The sequence below is a fragment of the Lactuca saligna genome, chromosome 2, assembly GCF_052625555.1.
Source record: "Lactuca saligna cultivar CGN05327 chromosome 2, ASM5262555v1, whole genome shotgun sequence".
NCBI lineage: Eukaryota > Viridiplantae > Streptophyta > Magnoliopsida > Asterales > Asteraceae > Lactuca > Lactuca saligna.
In genome coordinates, this window is record NC_136418.1 from 156,255,854 (window position 1) to 156,276,406 (window position 20,553).

Consider the following 20,553-nt stretch of genomic DNA (forward strand, 5'->3'; position numbering starts at 1 on the left):
TTGATCCTTCAGTGTCAAATGATCGGTGTAAAGCAACCCCATACAACAGAAAATACAAGATTAGAGTACGTAACAACATTTGAACTTGACAAATGTCATGTGTAGTGAAAAAAAAAAAAACACCTCATAGGGTTTTGACTACAAACATGAAAATGTAACGACCTGCAAAACAATAGCAATTCATTGACAAAATTCCCACAAAGAAAAAAAATAAGAGACTTGATTAAAAGGCCAACAGTAATAAGATTCCACAAGTATTGACCGCATATGTTGTCTCTCAGTGAAAAACAAAAAGTAATATAATCCAAAATCATGGCAACTAAACTCTCTCATAAATTGAACTTCTGAGGTACACCATCAAAATCATCAAAGTCAAATCGTTGTCGCTCTCTCCCAACCTGAACAAATTAAAATCAGCAAAATTCAACTTCCAATTAAAAAAAAAAACCCTCAATAAGTGACACCACAGGTTTTTTCTTTCTAGTGCTAGGTAGCCATACCTTGGACAGATAAAGGGGATCACATGCCATAGACTCATCCATAGTTGTCAGCTTCTTTGACAGTTTCATGATTCTGGAGTTCAATAACAAACATCCATACATTATTACTATAACAGATTTCTTAACTTCTTCTACACATTATAGTACAATATGATAAATCTTCTCAGTTTCAAAATCATACCTTGAGATCGATGAATCAATATGCTCAATCATCTCACATGTTTTGTATTCCTCAGGATCCTCAAGGAATCTAACCATGCCATCCTTCTGGTTGATAGTTGCATAGATCTCACCATCCTCAATCTTTTAATAACATACAAAATCAAAACACAAGTTTTTTTTTTATTTAAAAATAAAAAAAAAACAGATGCTTATATTCTACTTACCATTTCAAGTACATGCATTTCAGCCTCCTTAGCAGTACTTATCTGTGCAGTGTTGGCTATGTCTTGAAGGGATAAAGTCAAATATGTCTGAGTCAACCTCTGAATATTCCTTTTGTACATAGATGACACAACCTGCTTTACCAATCCAAGATTGTTTCCCTGCAAAAGAAAGTAGATTGTTGTTATATCTGTTCCATGTTTCCAACTTCACATGCATAAGTAGACTACAAAACTCACATTCTCAAACTTCTCCTGATTCGCTACTACAAATGCTTCAAGTTCTGAAATATTTCCAGTGCTGTAACTATTTGCCAACTCAATGTAGGGCTACTTGGAAAAAAAAACAATGTTAAGAAAAAAAAATGTTTTCATATAGAGAGACTAGAAATTACCTGAGAGAAGTTCTTTAAATTCCTTTGAGCAACTGAAGAAGTATACTTGGGGAATGTGGCAGAAAACTGCATTCAATGCTCTTAAATATTACTATTTAAAACTAAATATAAATTTGGAGTTCATTTGAAAAGTATGAGAAACGCAAACCTGGCGAAGGTGAATGAGTGAAACCAATATGTATTTCTTGTATGCTTCAACAGCTATTGCGTTCATGGAAGACATAGGAGCAGTTACCACCTGGATGTATATTAGAACAAAATGTAAAAAAAAAAAAAAAAAAAAAAAAAAAAAAGTTAACTGAAAAGATAAATAAATATTGGAATGACATACATTGTGGAAGAGTTCCAATGCTTTGGCAAAACGTTTTTGTCCTATGCAAATCATCCCCCTAGCAGATTATCAAATAGAACAAGAAAATTAGCATAATTGTCACCATGAATAATTACATTATAAGAAAGAAAACTCACCCGTAATAGCAGTATAGGAAAAAGTCCCTTGGTTGATCAACTTCGTATACATCATCCTCCAAGATGCTATAACCAGTTTTATAACACTTTGATAATAAACAGACTTGAAGAAAGTCTGGGTGTAAAGGAGTTAAGTGTTCTGAGGATGGTTGAATCTTGCGGATAGCAGTTAAGAGAGGAGCCACTGCTCTCATAGGGGCACCAAGAATCATAACTTGTTCATGCAATCTTTTACAAATGGATATAACTGCACGAATGTGGTTAATTTGTTAATATGATATAGGCAGAAACTGTTACTATAATGGAGTTAGAGACATACATTTGTCAGGCACCAAGCGGATCTGTGCTACACTGCATACATCAATGAATCTGACAACAGAAAGAACAAGTTCGTTTGCTTGTGCTTCTGGAATTGGACCTGCTGTACATGCTTCCCTGTCATAACATCAAGCAGACAAATCGGTTCAAAAATCAGTATATGCATAACAACAAGGCAAAAATAAACAACAATCACAGAAAGAAAAGAGTAACATCAACAATTACTATTACTTGGTAGCAAGTAGATAAGTAAGTGATGTTCAAACGCTACACGATCAAAACCCTAAATCTAGAGAAAATTATTCTATTCTTCGCGAAGAATGAGGCAACAAATGAGAAATACAAAAACTAGGACTTACAGAATGTAGAGGTAACCAAGGGAATGAATGGAAGGGTCAAGTTGAGTGAGACATGAAGCAAAAGTTGCAGCCTGAGAGCGTATAACGTCCTCAGATTGCTTCAGAAGATTGTTCAAGTGATTTACGTCTTGAGAACTTCCCGAAAACCCTTGAATTTCAGCCACCAGTGAATCAACCGAGTTCGCATTCAAGTTCATGATGTCCTTCTCTTCTACTCCTACCACCGTTTAGTTTTTTCGCTTCAGTTTGATGTGCTTGGATTCGTTGATCAGAAAACTGGAAGCAAAATCAATCAATACCGCTCGGGAGAGGGTTCTTAAGAATGTTATGCGGTCTCGGGTCATCCGTTTGATATGGGTATCGGTTTATACCCGATTTTGTAACTAAAACGTAATAAATAAATAGACTAAACTGCACAAATAGTCCATGTGATTTGTCAAAAATTGTCACTTTGGTCCAAAAAGGTTTGGACTAGCACCAATGGTCCAAAAGTTTGATTTTGTTGTGAGTTTGGTCCAATTTACATTGAATTTATTTAAAATGATAGATTTACCCTTCTTTAATTTTATTTTCTATTTTTTATTTTGTTATATTTTTTATTTAAATTAAACAGAAAAGAAGAAAAAATCTATTTCCAATCCTCCCTCCTGTAAACAACACCACCACCACCGATCACCATCTACTCTCTCTCTCTCTCTCTCTCTCTCTCTCTCTCTCTCTCTCTCGTTGGAACACCTCTGATCTTAACCTTCACCAGCGTACTCTTTGTTTCTTCTCCAGCGATGGAAACAGATCTGCAAATGAGGGTTTGCTTTGAGCTAGGTTTTGCTGAGGAACAATCAAGTCAAACGAGAAGATGAAAGGCGACGAAACCCTCATGATCGACGACGTTCTAGATCTGTAAATGTCGATGTCTTCACAAATCGATGATAGCTTAGTCTAGAAACTTGAGCCACAAATGTCGCCTCCGTCTCTCTCAATCCGACGACCAGTTAGGGTTTTAAGATCCGACAAGTTAGGGTTTTAGATCGTCGACGTGTTTGTTATAAGTTATTTTGATGTGTTTGTATTCATAAAAAACTATATTTCGTTTCAGTATTAAACTTTATTTTCTTTTTAACGTATATGGATTGATGTAAAATACTAAAACTTATGGTTATTTGTTATTTTAATGTATATTGATTCATCTACAACTTATTTTTATGTGTATTTTTAATGTTTGAACTTGTAAACATCAAATTCATAATTTCTATATGTATGTATGTGTAGCAAAATAGAAAAAAAAACATGAAAAATATAGAAATCGGTTCACTCGGCGATCGAACCGGAAACCGGTCACCATACCGGTTCAACTAAAAAATCGATTTTTAAAACATTGAGTAACATGATCACACGAACTATAATCGGGACATTGAATCAAAGGTTTTAATAGGTTTTTTCAGCCTCTCTCATCTATAGTTTTTCAATAGGTTCTATGTCTAATTATTAGTGTGTATATATATATATATCCCATTATCATTCACATTATCTCAGGACATTGAATCAAAGGTTTTAAAAGGTTTTTATAGGCTTTTTTAGCCTCTCTCATCTATAGTTTTTCAATAGGTTCTATGTCTAATCATTAGTAAATAAATATATATCATATATCCCATTATCATTCACATTATCTTTATTTATTTATTACACTTTACACACTTTACACTGTGGAAGAATATCGAATCATTATTTACACTATTTTTTTATTACAACTAATCATCTTAATTAATATTCCAGTTTGAGAACACACAAAGTTTTTGAAAACACACATCCAAACACCCATAAATTGAGTTAGCCTCTTTCAAATTATGCATGGTATCGTGATAGACATCTCATTTATACACTATAATTGCCTTTTTTTTTAATTTTTTGTATTTGTTGAATGAATAGACAATACAAGATTTGTAGACCATATATCTTCCAAATCGTATGTTTATTAATGTGCATTGATGGATTACAATGGTTGACCATGTATCCACCTCTTGAACATCACAAAACACTCTTCGGGCTTGTACTCGGGGGCTGTGTGCCCCCCACCCTGCAATGACAAAATATTATGTTCAGTTAACATCAACACTTATTAAAACCCGAGACAATTATGTAACACTCCAATTACTTGCCTTTACAGTGGCATATGTCATTCTATTGGAATAAGTCTCTGTGTACCTGCCCAAATACGATAATCCACTTAACTTCGATACATCTAGACTCGGTTTGAGTACTAGTTGAAAAGTTATCTTTTAGCTTATCAACAACTTATCAATAAGTTATCTCAATAACTTATTCAAAAAGCTAGTTTTCAAACTAAGATAAGTTGCTTTTATGGTCTTATCGAACATTATGCTACAATAAGCTCAAAAAATAAGTTAACTTATAAACTAATTTATACACGCATGGAAAGTATAGCCTTGATATCACATAAGGATAAGTTGTGCAATGGCAAATAACAACAATTGTAAGTTACCCTGCGATTTGACCATGAACCTTCCATGATCGCCATTGATCAATAGCAGTGTAGCCAAGGTCTTTTATCCATGCTTGAGTCGATTGGTGAGGAATAACCATATCGTGGTCACCACTATGCCAAATTATTGAAATGTAATTAATTGGGAGATCAAACGTCAATTTGTGTTATAAAATAAAGACTACCTGTATACAAGTGATCGATAATCCTTGTTGCTGAGGTTGAGATGATAAGGTCTGATATCATCTACTATCGTCGTGAAATTTAAATCATAATTGCATCTTATCCAGGTTCCAATGCTTTCCTTCATTTTTCGTAGTATTTGTTTAGTAACACCATAATTTTAAATTATTAATTTTACTATAAAGTTACATATGATAATATTATTCTATCAATTTTCTAATCCTAAAAAGAAAAATAATGTTTTTCAACTCACTAATGTTGATGCACTGTCAAAATAGTTATAGGATTAGATTGTTGTAGATAGGATTAGAGTATTAGTCATTCAAGTCTCATCCGAGATATTGGTGTAGTTTAGGATTACAATATGAGTCGTTAAAAAAAGTTGTTGTTTGGATGAATATTTGTTTAAACTTTGATTTATAAAAATGAATGTACTTTGGATAAACATTAGTAAAAAGATGAGAAAATTGTTAAAAAACAGGATTTAAAGGAAGTTCTCCCCCATCTCGGTTTTCTTTATTCAACGACTGTTTGATAATTAAGTCAAAATATATTTATATATAGCTAACCGGATCAAATCAAGTATTTATTAAGCAAACAAACACAACTTAAAATTTTATTTTCTAGAAATTTGCACGAATACCTTTCTGATTCGCAATGCTTCTCTAACGCTGACATCATTTGCCCAGTAATAAGCTAGACGTGTTTCATCAAACTACAACAATACTCAAAAAACAGTAAATCCCCTTAAGCGTCGTGTTGCAAGATTTATAATACAAACTTACCCGACAATAAAACGCAGAAAGTAGACGTCGCTCTTTAGACAACATTTGGCTAGGTAGTTTGATTGGCGATTCAGTATCACCACAATATGGTTCTAATACTTGGGGCTGTTGGATCCCGTCTATACACTGCAAAAGTTATATATTTTGGTTTTCATTATGGTGTAAATATGAGCAAATTATGATTAAAGAAAGGGGATGTGAAATAAGTAACACACTTTCTCGTATAACTCAAGATTTTGCAGACATTCTACATTATCTGGGTTTATGTAGTCCAATCGATACTCGCCTTGACAACTGTGGAACAGTGACTATAAAGATATTGAAAATTAAGAGCATTAGATAATAAAACAAGTAACAAAACTTAGGAGATGATTACCATTTGTGTAGAACAAACCTTGTAGAGTTCATCGGAAATAAGCCCCATACCATTTGCAAATCGTATTTTATAATTGTCTTCTTCTGGGAATGTCAAAGGGTTCCCGAGTAGGTATCCCTGCTACACAAGGTTCACTTAACCGTTTTGTAATCAAAGATTGCATTTTTTCATAGGACTAAACTTGATACCTTTATATTAATGTAAGGCTTAATGCCAACTTCGTTTCCTACACATTGCCACATACTTTATGGTAAATTCAGTTGCACAAGATTTATGATGCAACTATTTCACGAACACTTGTTAACATACCAATAACACGTACCATTTGATATTATTTGTGTGATTATGGGGACTGGGTTTCCAGAGTACGAGTCGCCTCCAATGTAGAACGGGTTGGAAATGAACTCCATATGACTTTCGAGCCACTGCATAATGCTTTCAAGTATAGTAAAAAACAAAATACTTGCAAGACATTTGAATTCAATCTGTAGTACCTAACATGTTTAGGATATGTTTGTACGCATTAAATAAAATAACAACCAATGATATAAACATAATGATAAATAAGTAATTATATTCGATTATGTTCTCGTAAACATAAATAGTAATTTAGTATTTTTTTTCTTCGAATAGCAAGCATTCCCAAGCTCCAAGTTGTGGGATCTGAGCATGTGACGGAATATTGATTCAAGAAGTCCGACGGTCACATGGCGAATGAGGCTGGATGGACAGATGTCCAGCGAAAGAAATCTGGCAACAGCCACACCAAGGTGATATCCTCTTTCTACATTTCAAAGATTCTGGTAGGTATCAGCAGAGTCACCATCAACGACATCTTCAGGTCGTTTGGCAAAATCGTTGATATCTATCTCATCGGAAGGAAAGACAGGGGTGGCCTGTACTTTGGTTTCATCAAGTTTATCGACGTCTCAGACATATTGGCACTTGAGAGGAAGATGCATGGGCTCAGATGCGGACATTGTATCCTACAGGTGAACATATCAAAGTATGAGAAACGAGCAACAAGTCATATGCTGAGATGGTGGGTAAAAGGCAATCTGATGTTAGTGACAATATCACTGCTGAGAAGGTCATTGAACTAAAACAAGTTCCGACGATGGTGGGTTGGAATCATTCAACTGTGGTTGGTGAAGTACTAAGTCTCATGCATCTCATGGAACTTCCAAAACTTCTCAAATCTGATCTTAATTGCTTAATGAATACCTTCTATGCGGGTGGTATGCGTGTGGTGCTTAGATTTGATATACCAATGGATGCTAAGAACTTTCTCAGTAAGGATAACAACTGGAACAGATGGTTCAAATGGGTTCGAATGGGGATATTCGACGAACCATCCTCAGAGAGAATCGCGTGGGTCAAAATAACCGGAGTTCCAATATCACTACGTGCAGAAGAGAATTACAAAGCGATAACAAATCGGTTTGGGACAACCCTGCAAGTAGATGGGGATAACTGGGATAACATGGATCTTTCCTATGGTACAACATGCATACTCACCTGTTGTCTCACTAGAATCAACGAAGTCATAACTTGCTCCTTTAACAACAAATTATATAAGGTGGGTGTCATTGAATATGATTTCAATTGGCATCCCTTTTATCACACACCCGCACCTCAAGACCAACACGATGATGAAGATTAGAATGATGAACAAGACGACTACGATTCATCATAATTAGGATCGGATGAGGGATCTAATGAGGAGGGAGTGTTAGACACATGGATAAATAATCAAGTGGAGGATTTAGAAGAAGGAGAAATAATGCAATCTGAAATCGAACCAACACGTGTAATAGGGTCTGTCGATGGAGAGACTATTTTGGGTGATGACATCTACGGTAAACTTGGATGATGCAGGATAATCCTGATGAAAAAATTGTAGAGGATAGGAACCCCAATTCACATGCGCCAATCATGGTGTGTGACGCTCCTACGGATATGGCACTCGTTGCTTCTCCTAATCATGGGCCCCCACCGATAAGCAAATTTTGGGCCTACCCTTGCTCCACCCCGAAAAAAGACAATTCGCCCTACTCCGAAGCTGTACCAGACTTTGAAATTGGTGACTTGCTGGTTAAAAGAAGGAAAGTCGATCGTTCACTTTCATTTTCATCCTCAATCACTCCACGGAGAATATTCAAGCATTCTTCTCCGAGCAGGCCAGAAGGTAATGTGTCATCCCTACCAAAATCCCAAAAAAATTCTCCATCAATAGACTTGAATAAATCCCTGGAACCTTTAGATAATCACAACAACAACTCGAATGATGAATCATCAGTACCAAATGAGATTGATCACATGGTCAAAGTGGGGAATGAAGTGGGTTTTCAAATTACAAAAAGAAGATTCATAATTGGTTGATCTTCTTCAAGGTGCTGGTGCCAAGTCAAGTTCATGATGAATTTGATAACCTTAAATATCAGGGGAATTGGGGAATCCTGCAAAATTGAGTGGATTCGAGACCTAAGACACAAATACAAGGTTGATTTCATAGGCATTCAAGAAACAAGGGTCTCAGACTAAAAAACAATTGATCTTCCAGGTTATTGGGGTTCAATGGATTTCGATCATGAGGCTATCAATCCAACAGGGGGTTCCGGGGGTATCCTAAGTATCTGGGATTCAACTATCTTTCGCAAGTCAGAATCTTTTCTGACTAGGAACTACATCGCCACCACAGGATCTTGGAATAGCTTTTCGGGTACAACCACCATTGTGAATGTTTACGCCCCTCAATCTGTCACCGAGAAACGCTCACTCTGGGAAGATCATACCTTACTCAAAAGCCAAACTCCTGGAACTTGGATCTTCTTAGGAGATTTCAATGCTGTTTGTCATCCAAAAGAAAGATTTAACTCCAGCTTCTGCAAGTACACAGCTTCTGATTTTAACAAGTTCATTGTTGTCACCGATCTTTATGAGTTCAATCAAGGTGGGAAAAAGTTCACTTATCTTCGTGACGATGGTTTCAAGCAAAGCAAACTGGATAGCTTTTTGGTCTGCCAAAAGTTTATCAACCAACAACCACTCAAGGCGGTGACAGTCCTTCCACGTAAACATTCCAATCATTCCTCGGTACTCCTTAAACCATCTTCTCTAAATTTTGGCCCTCCCCCGTTTTGTTTTTTCAATTCTTGGATGCTTCACAAGGAATTTGATTCGGTATTTGATAACGCCTGGAAGAATTTTGCTGGTTTCGGCGCACTAGATCAATACTTTCTTGCTAAACTCAAATATTTAAAGGGCATTCTAAAAAATTGGAGATCTGATGTTTCCAAATTAGAACACGGCGATCTAAAATAACTCAGAGAAAAGGTGGATCGCTTTAAATTGGAGGCCGAATCTCGCATTCTTTCTGATTCTGAAATCATTGACAGGCGAGAGTCACTTTTTAAAATAGGTGAACTAGAATATGTTGTCAAACTTGATATGAGACAACATGCGAAAGTCAAATGGACATGCGATGGTGATGAAAACACCAGTTTCTTTCATGGAATTCTAAAGAATAAGAATAGGAGAAATCGGATACAGGTTCTCGAGATTAATGGCCGTTGGATGTTGAATCCTACCGACATCAAGATGGAGATTTTCAATTTCTTCTCCTCCAAATTCAATGAACCATGGCCTGAGAGGCCAAAGCTAATTAGCCCCTTATTCAAGAAACTAGCCCCAAAACATAGATCTCATCTCGAGTCCCCTATCTCGGTTGATGAAATCAAAAAGGCCATATGGGGATGTGGGTCCGAGAAATCCCCTGGGCCAAATGGATTCATATTCAAAGTCATTAAGAACAAATGGGAATTGATGAAAGAGGACGTTATCCGATATGTTAGAAGATTTGAAGTAACAGGAACATTTTCTAGTGGATGCAATTCATCCTTCATTACCTTAATTCCAAAGGTAAAGGATCCTATCTCCCTGGGCGATTACAGGCCTATCTGTCTGCTTGGATGTCTATATAAGATCATGGCGAAAATTTTAGCAAATCGAATCAAAGAAGTCATTCATCTGGTTGTTGATGAAGTTCAGTCAGCATATATCGAAGGCAGAAACATCTTAGATGGTCCTCTCGTAGTTAATGAACTTCATTCTTGGGCTAAAAAGAACAAGAAATCCATGTATTGTTTCAAGGTAGATTTCGAAAAAGCCTTTGATTCTATTAATTGGGGTTGCTTAGAATCAATAACGAAACAAATGGGATTTGGAGATAAGTGGTGCACATGGATTTTCGGTTTCCTCTCAAGCTCAAGGGCATTTGTTTTGATAAACGGTTCTGCACAAACGAATTCCAAATTTCACGTGGAGTTATACAAGGCGACCCTTTATCTCCATTTCTTTTCATACTCGCCATGGAAGGTTTACATGTCGCATTGCAAGGTGCTAAGATGAAAAACTTGATTAATGGTGTTAAGCTACCCCACAATGGCCCAGAGTTATCCCATTTATTCTATGTCGATGATGCCCTATTTATGGGTGATTGGAATCAAGTTAGTATTAAAAATCTCTCTCGTATTCTCAAGTGTTTTCAAATGTCGTCTGGACTAAAAGTCAACTTTCATAAATCTAGACTCTTTGGCATATGTGTTCCTGACTCTGAAATCCAATCTATAGCGATAACACTTAGATGTGTGAGAGGTTCATTCCCGTTTTCATATCTGGGTGTCCCAGTTGGAGCGAATATGACACCAAAGAAAAATTGGCAACCAATATTGGACAAGTTTCAAAAGAGGTTGTCAAGTTAGAAAGCGAACACACTTTCATTTGGTGGTAGATTGAACCTAATTAAATCGGTCCTCAGTAACCTCCCCACGTATTACCTCTATCTTTTTAAAGCACCTTAGGAAGTCCTGGAATCCTTGGAAAAACTTAGAAGGAGATTCTTATGGGGTGGAGACGAAGACAAAATGAAAATTCATTGGGTGGACTGGTCTAAGATTGTGAGAAGCAGAAAAAAGGTGGCTTAGGAATTGGCACATTAGTAGCACAAAACATTGCACTTTTAACCAAATGGTGGTGGAGACTCAAAAATGAACAAGGGAATCTGTGGGCGGAAGTTATTGAGAGTATTCATAATTTGAAAGTACACCCCTCCATGTTTTTGTATAGGAAGGATAGTTCTGGTGTTTGGTGTAATATCGACAAGGCTATCAAAAGTCTATCCAGCCGTAACATCGAACCAAGTGGGATATTCTCTATAAATCCAAGCTTCAAACTACAAATTCTTTTTTGGAAAGACATCTGGTGTGGTGATATCCCATTACAAATTCGATTCCCTTATTTGTACAACATGGAGTCGGTTAAAAAGTGCACACTTTTGGACAAGATTAATGCGGATGGTTTTGTGTGGGGATGGAAATGTAACCCCCTAACAACAATATGCTTATGGAATTACATGCGTTTCATCAATTCTTCGCCTCTCAGGAGTTTCAATTCTATTCAAAAATTGGATTTCGATTTAACTTACACCAAGAGGGAACTTATATGGTTAATATTATGAGGAGACTAATTGGCGATTCTGGTAGCCATTTCACTGGGACACTGATATGTTGGTCGAAACTCATTCCCCTTAAAGTCAAATGTTTTATATGGAAGGTCAATCTTGACAGAAATTCGGTCGCAGAAGCACTCAATAAAAGGGGTATTTCGGTAAATAACTTGAATTGTCACTTATGCGAAAGTGCAATCGAATAAGCAAATCATCTTTTATTCGGGTGTAACTTTGCAAAGACAGTATGGTGCTGGATTCTCAAATGGTGTGGTCTATAGGGTATTGAATTTAACAGTATCAAGGAATGTATTGAGTTTGGTAATTCTTGGGGGGAACTGCTCAAACAAAAGGCATGTACTCAATGCAATCTTATACTCGATAGTGTGTAACATTTGGTCAGCCCTTAATGAGAGAATCTTTCACAAAAAACATCCCTCTCCTACTAAAACGGCGGATTCAATTATTACAGGCGTTTGAATGGTGCAAATATAGGGGGTAATTCTAGAAAATGTTGGGTAGTATGGAGCTGCTTCCCATTTTGACATCTTGCTTACTTTTTTTGTTTGTACATTAGTTTATGTTTCTGTTTGTTGCTCCTTGTACTGTACCGATTGCATAGCTTCTTGCTATGGTTTCATATTTTCTAATATATGCTTCTTATTCGCCGTTTTAAAAAAAAGAGCATGCGACGACACCATTTTGGAATTTGGAATATGTTGTTTGGTGTGTAATAGCATGCACATTAATTAGATTAAGTTGGTACACATAGACAAAGATGATTTAATGTTTGTGAAATAAGACCAACCCTTATATGGACCACGTGGGTCTCGTGGTCTAGCTGGCTACAACTGTGGTTCGCGCACATTAACTCGAACCATCGTCGTCCTCCGTGCTCGTGGTCTTCGGTGGTGGGCATCTTGAATCAAAACGACCAATGAGATTGGATTGCTCACTTGAAGGAGGGAAACTGAGAAAAAGAGTGAGCTGGAGTTTTTTTTTCCTGTGGGGAAGAAGACACAATTTCTAATTCTTGCCAACTTTGATCCCTGAGATGCAGTTTATTGACAGAAAATACCCTTTACCAGAAATCCTTTAACATATATAGTTTCTAAAATGACAAATTAAACCTTGGATTTATATTACCTAATTAATTAAGTAATTTGTTTTAAATTATTATTATTCTTCTTCTTATTATTATTATTAAATCACTTATTTGTATAATTAGTATTTAATAAAAATTATATGTTTTTTAATGTATTTTTGAATTAAATTTAAACAAAAAAAATGAGGTGGAGTGGTGTGTTTAGTGGTAGGTATCCCATAGTTAGTGGTAGGGAGTGTGGTGATGATGTAGCACCCACCACTATTGTGGTTAGTGGTGGGTATAACTGATAACCTAAGTAATTGCTTTCGATGAAGTGGTATTATTATTATTATTATTATTATTATTATTATTATTATTATTATTATTATTATTATTATTATTATTATTATTATTATCTGTAAACTGTTATTAAATTAAAGACCAAATTCATTTGCTAAATAAAAGAGTAAATTACACAAAGGTTCATGATTTCTTGGTGTGATGCTAGATTAAACAATTTCAGTCTAACCTTTTTTCTTGCATCATGTGGGTTTTGCTTTCAAAGGATAGTTATTGAGTTGTTAACTCTAAAGACCAAAGGGCTTCTAGCCCAGTGATATCTGGTGTTGTACTTCCTCTTTGAGGTCGATGGTTCAAGTCCTGCAGTGGACATATGTGAAATAATTTAGGAGTAGTTTAGTATATTTTCTGTTAAAAAAAAGGTTAACTCTAAGGTTTGGCTTGTTTATCTTTCTTAAACTACCATTTTACCGTTTAGTAATTTATTTTAATGTATTTGTCTTTTCAAAAGAGACCCCTGTCCACCCCTAGTGCTCCTATTAACAACCGTGACCACCATTGTCACCTAACTCAAGGCTATGACATGAAATGTGTAACTCCCAACATCATGAAAAGTAATGCATTATCACTAGTATCTTTACACACATCTCATGAATCGTTAACAAATTATGTTATGTGTTTGTAAAACGATGAAAATACATTTTTTATTTTTTTAATTCTTTATATAAAAAACAAATACACTTAAAAAAGATACACACACATACAAGAGCATACACTTATTGCCACCACGTACCATCACACCACCTATTGCCATCGCCCACCATCCACTGTCTACTGCCCACCACCACCTACTGCCACCTACTATAATTACTTTTCAAATCACCTACCACCACACAACTTGCCACCAAAACAATCACCATTACCTACAACCATCACCATTAACCACCACCACAAATCAAGACACACACGCACTCTAGAAAATCGAGATCCCTTTCCCCACTTACAAGAACATGTTTGTGTAGAAGATGACAAATTTTGATTAAACACACACACATCAATGCCTCCATATCCAATAGAAGAATCAACTATTATTTCTTGGAAACCCGTCGGCACCAAAACTGTACCACTAACTCCTTCATCTTGTTCGATTATGATCCTCTGTATGAAGTAAAGTTAAAGGGAAGGACAGAGACATAAACATAGAGGGTGGTGGTTTTGTTTGTGGAATGGCGGTCGGAGGTGGCCACAAAAATGTCATGAAGTCGATGATGAATGGTTAGTTGGCATACCTTGCTCCGAAGATCGATCAGAGATGGGTTTGGGTGGGATTTGTAGGAGACATCAAATAGAACACGATGGCAGTGTGTGCTTTGAAATCCGACAATCGAAATCGGGGTTTGTACCATTTTTGTCTTATCTCAAACCGCACCTGCAATCTCGAACCGATATTCTTCATTTTTTTATTAACAAGCCTGAATCAATTTCAAATGAGGGTAAGGGGTAGTGTAACATCCCAACTTTTAGAAGTCTGAGTTACGGGCTTAAAGTGTAAAATGAAGAAGGGACTCGACGAGTAAGTATACTTACTCGCCGAGTCGGAGCGGGTTTGGATCGCGAATTAAGTGACCAATTCGCCGAGCCGGAAGCTGGACTCGACGAGTTGGTGCTGGAATGAGAAAACCCTAATCTTAGGGTTTGCACCCTATTTAAAGGACTTTATGTCCCACTCATAACCTCCTAATCCCCAGAGAGTTCTAGAAAAACCCTAAATTCGTGTGAGGCTTCGTTATTGAGGAGATTGGGGCTTGGAAGAGGAAATTGGTGGAAGGAGCTTGAGAAATTGGAAGCTAGCATCAAGGGGCTTGTATAGATATGGGATCTACATCAGTTTTGGGCACATCTTTGAGGTAAGGAGCCCTTATCTTGAGCTATTTCCCTTTTGGTTCATCCTTGGTGGTTGTTTTGGGAATTCTTTAACTTATTTGAGATCTATTTCGGGTTTGGAGTTCAGATATAGGCTTTTGATGGTCCATAATGTCATAATGTCATAAAGTATCTGTTTAAGAGTTGTTGGTGAAGCCCCTTAGTCCATAACCCTAGCTATAGTGTGTTTTGGGCCTATATCTCTTTGGTTTCACGTAAAGTTTGCAACTTTATGTGAGGGTTAGATTGTAAAGGGGTGGATCTATGGTTTGGAGCCCTTGCATGGCTCGAAAGCCTCTGAATGGATTGAGAACTGGAGAGACTCGGTGAGTCACATGGGTGTACTCGACGAGTTGTATGAACATGTGCATGGACTCGACGAGTTGGAAGAACAACTTGGCGAGTCTGTTGAAGATTGTCGTGGACTGGGCGAGTCAGGTCGCAGAACCCCAACCTCTTTTGGTTAAGCTTCGGATCTATGAGTCGGTTGGCGACTCAGTGAGTTGGTCAAGGAGAAATTCAGTGATCGTTCAACTTGACGAGTCCTAGGGCGACTCGGCGAGTTATGGGAGTTTTCTGAGTATAAGAACTCGACGAGTCGACGGGTTGACTCGGCGAGTAGAGTCAATCAGGAAGGTTGAATTTGACCAGGACTTTGACCAAAGTTGACTTAGTTGACCTCGGGAGGATAGTTTAGTCTAAGTGTTGTTATTGGAATTGGTTGCTCAGGAAGCTAGAGGAGCAGTATTTCAGAAAGTTGTCGGTTAGCAGCCGGAGGGTTATCGGCCGAGTTCAGCAGTTCAGGTGAGTTTTCCTTCCAGTAGGAACGGGTCTACGACCACAATGCTGACCCGTCTAGTTAGCAGTAGTTTCCGAAATTCGGTCCGATGCAGTAGTTCAGTGCTTGATGTCTTTGTGATTCAAACATTTTTTTTGTGTTATGTGTTCCGGACATCGATCCGATGCAGTATGCAATATATGTGTTTATGTTAGTAGTTATGATTATGCTATGCCATGTTCAGCCAGTTAGTTTAGACTTCGATCCGATGCAGTTAGCCGGACTTCGGTCTGATACTCGGGACAAGGCCCTAGTTAGTCCGGACTTCGGTCTGATGCACGGGGCAAGGCCCCAGTTGTTCCGGGCTTCGGCTCGATGCAGTTTCCAGATTTCATTCCGATGCAGTGGGCAAGGCCTAGTATGTGCTTTATATGTTATTGTATAGTATGTGGTAGTTTGGGGGAGCTCACTAATTTTGTGCTTACAGATTCAATTTTGGTTTCAAGTACTTCCGCAAGCAAGGGGAAGAGCTCGGATTGATAGCATGGCACACACCACAGTTGCAGTTTATTCATGGGAGTTTTATTTAGATATTTCGATATGATATTAACTTCAGTTTTGAATTGATACATTTACTATGACATTTTGAGACATACGATTCATGGTTTTATTATCTAATAGTTGATGTTGCGATTTTTAGTAATATTAAAACAAAAATTTTTGGGTAGTATTTTTGGGATGTTTCAGGTAGACATTTTGAATTGATTTCAAATGAAAGGGGAATTTGAGTTTCTAAATTGATTTCAACTGAGAGAGAGGAGAGGAGATTTGGAACTATTTCTGGCGGAGATGGAAATGGTAGAAGAAATATGGGCGAAGATGGAGATGGTTGAAGGTGGCGATAGTCGAAGATGGATGTGTATGTTCTTGAGAGTGTGTGAGGGTGTTCTTAAGAGAGATAGTGTGTTTGTATGTGTTTTGAAGAGAGATGGAAAGATGAGAAGCTGAGAGGTGGAGAGAAAGAGAGGATATACACACACACACACACACACCCCAAAGGGCTTCTAGCCCAGCGGTATCCGGTGTTGCCCTCTCTCCTTGAGGTTGAGGGTTCAAATCTCGTTGTAAAGACTATTATTGTTTTATTAGATTTTTAATAGTGTTTTACATGCATGGATTTAACAACGATACTTTAACATTTATAAAAATTATAAACAAGTAAATTAGATATTTTAAAACCATTTTATAATAATAAAAATAAGGATATAAAATTATTGTAAAAACGTGAAGTTGAAATTTTATTATACAATCTAATTTTTCGAAAAAGACTATCTAACTATGTCTTATATTTATGTTGGAGTTATAACTAAAATGAGAGAAATATTATTTTCGTAAAGTACATTTTAAAATTATAAAATGTGTTACTAATCATTAAGACTATACCTTTCTTATAAATTCGTAGGCATGCTCGGAATATAGGATGTTATTAGAACAAGAAGCATGTGCCGTTCTAGCATAAGAGAACCCAGTACCGACGGGAATATCTAAGAAGATTATGTTTGCCATCTGTATCATAACAAAGTTTTATTAGAATCAACTTGAATTACATGTTACATGTTACTTATAACGAGTCAAATATATAAGATAAAAAGATAAGCAAAAAACATAGACAAAAATGATGCAAAGTATATATCCAAAACGTGATATAATAAAACGTTTAAGTGTCCAAAAAAATATTGTAATTATATAGAAAACCTGTAACCAATCCACAAACATTAAAAAAATAACGTTTTAAAAAAATCATAATGGAAAACGCCATCAATTTATTGGTTACGAAAAATGACAAGAACGAAATTTCAACAAAAACTTGTCTAAGCTGTTATGTGTGCGAACTAACACATAAAATGACTGAACTAGCCATTCTAACTTCTTTACACGTCTATTCAACCATCATACGGTGATGGTTAGTATCTCATTCGTTCGTTGTCCATTTTGACTTTCCATATACCAAACCTAATGTATCATTGAACATAACAAACATCCACAATCTTCTTTCCGTCTCTAGTTTGGATAAGAACCGGGCATTAAGCTCCAAAATGGTAAAACCCATATCTTTTAAAATTATAAACCCATTTTTTCAATATATATATATATATATATATATATATATATATATATATATATATATATATATATATATATATATATATATATATATATATATACACTAGCTGTAAAACTCGTGTATTATACGTGGTTGATTAAAAAAATAAAACTTTAAAATATAAATAATACGTATTATTTAAAATAAAATTTTGAAATAAAGAATGAAATTTTGAAATACGAAACATATTAATTGTAATTTAGTATAACATTTATTATATTTGATAGTTTACATATATATAAGTATAAGTATTATGTGGTTTTTTAATTTTAAAAATTAAAAAAAAAACATAAATAAATTGGCATGTGGATATTATTTGTTTAAAAAATAGCATAAAATGACAAATATCAAAATTTATTAAAGATTATCATGTGGAAAAATTATCTTATACACACACACATATATATATATATATATATATATATATATATATATATATATATATATATATTAGTTTATAACCGGTAGAACCACAGTTATAAAATTAATTAAATTTTTATAATAAAAATCTATAATTATTAATCAATTAATTTAAATAAGTTATTAATTAAGAGATATATCAAAATTTTAAAGTTATTATAACTTCAAATTTTAACATATAATTACAAAATATAAATTTGAATTTTGAAATAAATTACCTAATATATCTACATAACATATAATATAATATTAATGAGTAGTTGTCATTTTACCAAAAAAAATTCTAATTAAAACTATTCATGAATTAGAATAGGGAAGTGATATATATATATATATATATATATATATATATATATATATATATATATATATATATATATATATATATATATATATATATATATAGAGAGAGAGAGAGAGAGAGAGAGAGAGAGAGAGAGAGAGAGAGAGAGAGAGAGAGAGAGAGAGAGAGAGAGAGAGAGAGAGAGAGAGAGAGAGAGAGAGAGAGACCTTGGTCCATGAACGAGATCTCAAAATCAAACTCGGCAAGCTTCCGTTATAAGCCGCGGCCCCAAATTCAATTGGACCTATTTTATTCCGATCGGATCAAAAAACCAAATATTAAAAATACATGTCTAAACTATTATATATGTGCTAAAAGTGTGTTAATGTTAGAAAAAAAAAAAAAATCTTTTTTTAAAATTTAGGGTGCACGTTTAAAGTTATTGAATCAAAGTGACATGTTTCTTTTTTTTTTTTATTTTAAGAAAACGTATAACAATTCGTTGGATTATACATGTTTTAATTGAAAAAGGGTGATATATTGCAAAGAAACTTTTATTGTATACTTGGGATCCCACCACAAAATGTGAAGGTTTTGCTAAATCGGGCCGGCCGATAAGGCTAATAGTTAAAAGTTGAAACACATGCAAGTTTGTTAGAAGTTAGTCGAGTTAGTTTTATTAGTTTTCTGTTGTTGAGATTGTATGTAACTTAACCTTGATTCAATAATCAAAACTCAGAGATCTTCTCTCCTTTCCCTCTCTCTAATTAGCTTTGATTATTTTTATAATATATATCAATTATTATCAACAATCCGTCAATAACGAAAAAAATTCATTATTAACCTCAACATGACATTCTTTATATGATGGCAATCCATCCTTTTAATCACAAGCATCCAAGAAAAAGTAAATATAAATACCGATTTCAAAGAGGAGGCCAGAAATGGAGGAACAACCCGGACCACCAGTAAGCCAAAGCATGAGAGGATCGTCTTTGGGATTTGACTCAGAATGAATGAAGTAATAAAACAATTGAACATCCTCATTCACATCCACGCCAACATAGCTACACATTATGGATATGTTTAACAAAAAACATGATAACTAAGATGCAAAGTCTAAAAATATAATGAATACATGGATACCCGGTTTCCAAATAAAAAGGAAGAGGTCCTTGAAACCCTGGAAGATACTCTATTCTTCCTATTGATGTTGAGTTTGCGACACACAAACAAAGGGAGATGATGAAAAAACGATACATGATATCGGGCATGATTTAATTTCCTTCCCTTCAACCAAAAAATGTTAGGTAACTTTAAGCTATTTAGCACTCTCAAATTTGATAGGAAGAATTAGTTGGGTTATGACATTACGTAATATTAAATAGTAACTTTATCTTATATTATATATTTGTCATTTTATGCTTTTTCACAAATCAATAGCCAAATTCAATAACAACACGTTAAGATAAAATAGCGTGACAAATTTATAATGAGAACGACATCATATATTTAAAAGTCAAAGTAGACATTTTCTTTTAACCCAGCCCTCCTTTCATTCCCCCGGCCCATTTGAACATCGTATAACATGTTGTATTATTGTAAGAACATGATTTGATTAAAAACCTAAGAAGATGCTAGATAACAAGAAAATTTACTTAGAAGAAATAGGGTTTCTAAAGCCAACCAATCAAATTAATTTTCATTTGATACTCTTAATGAAAAACCGAAAGATGGAACATATTGAAGTCTATGACTAATCACTATGTGAATGAAATATGTTTTTTTTTCCTACTAAAAAAAGTGGAACAACAAACACGATTTG

At 35.2% G+C, this 20,553-nt stretch overlaps 2 protein-coding genes across 2 annotated transcripts; both read right to left on the reverse strand.

Annotated features, from left to right (window-relative positions):
- Nucleotides 1-202: 202 nt before the first annotated feature.
- Nucleotides 203-2,754, reverse strand: COP13 (Proteasome component (PCI) domain protein). Its single transcript, XM_078981043.1, has 11 exons — nucleotides 2,424-2,754; nucleotides 2,066-2,181; nucleotides 1,747-1,993; nucleotides 1,610-1,667; nucleotides 1,427-1,516; nucleotides 1,279-1,344; nucleotides 1,124-1,213; nucleotides 887-1,045; nucleotides 682-803; nucleotides 501-573; nucleotides 203-398 (listed from the first exon to the last, which is right to left on the reverse strand). Exons 1-11 carry the CDS (start codon nucleotides 2,618-2,620, stop codon nucleotides 330-332), a joined length of 1,287 nt encoding a protein of 428 aa, XP_078837169.1. The 5' UTR covers nucleotides 2,621-2,754; the 3' UTR covers nucleotides 203-329.
- A 1,429-nt stretch (nucleotides 2,755-4,183) lies between these two features.
- Nucleotides 4,184-20,062, reverse strand: LOC145032283 (serine carboxypeptidase-like 2). The gene is made up of 14 exons (XM_078981045.1): nucleotides 19,875-20,062; nucleotides 19,650-19,795; nucleotides 18,956-19,032; nucleotides 17,305-17,427; nucleotides 6,590-6,692; nucleotides 6,456-6,493; nucleotides 6,286-6,384; nucleotides 6,107-6,199; nucleotides 5,892-6,017; nucleotides 5,750-5,821; nucleotides 5,109-5,227; nucleotides 4,924-5,037; nucleotides 4,580-4,625; nucleotides 4,184-4,497 (listed from the first exon to the last, which is right to left on the reverse strand). Exons 1-14 carry the CDS (start codon nucleotides 20,000-20,002, stop codon nucleotides 4,414-4,416), a joined length of 1,368 nt encoding a protein of 455 aa, XP_078837171.1. The 5' UTR covers nucleotides 20,003-20,062; the 3' UTR covers nucleotides 4,184-4,413.
- Between the last annotated feature and the right edge of the window lie 491 nt (nucleotides 20,063-20,553).

Excerpts from the sequence above, each read along its gene's own strand:
- COP13 (XM_078981043.1), bottom strand. The coding sequence starts at position 2,620 with ATGAACTTGAATGCGAACTCGGTTGATTCACTGGTGGCTGAAATTCAA. Across the intron at positions 1,994-2,065 it reads CCGCTTGGTGCCTGACAAAT|TTATATCCATTTGTAAAAGA; the intron begins GTATGTCTCTAA and ends ACATTCGTGCAG. Across the intron at positions 1,046-1,123 it reads ATCAGGAGAAGTTTGAGAAT|GGAAACAATCTTGGATTGGT; the intron begins GTGAGTTTTGTA and ends TTTCTTTTGCAG.
- LOC145032283 (XM_078981045.1), bottom strand. The coding sequence starts at position 20,002 with ATGCCCGATATCATGTATCGTTTTTTCATCATCTCCCTTTGTTTGTGT. Across the intron at positions 6,494-6,589 it reads CACACAAATAATATCAAATG|GAAACGAAGTTGGCATTAAG; the intron begins GTACGTGTTATT and ends GGCAATGTGTAG. Across the intron at positions 5,822-5,891 it reads TTTCTGCGTTTTATTGTCGG|TTTGATGAAACACGTCTAGC; the intron begins GTAAGTTTGTAT and ends GTATTGTTGTAG.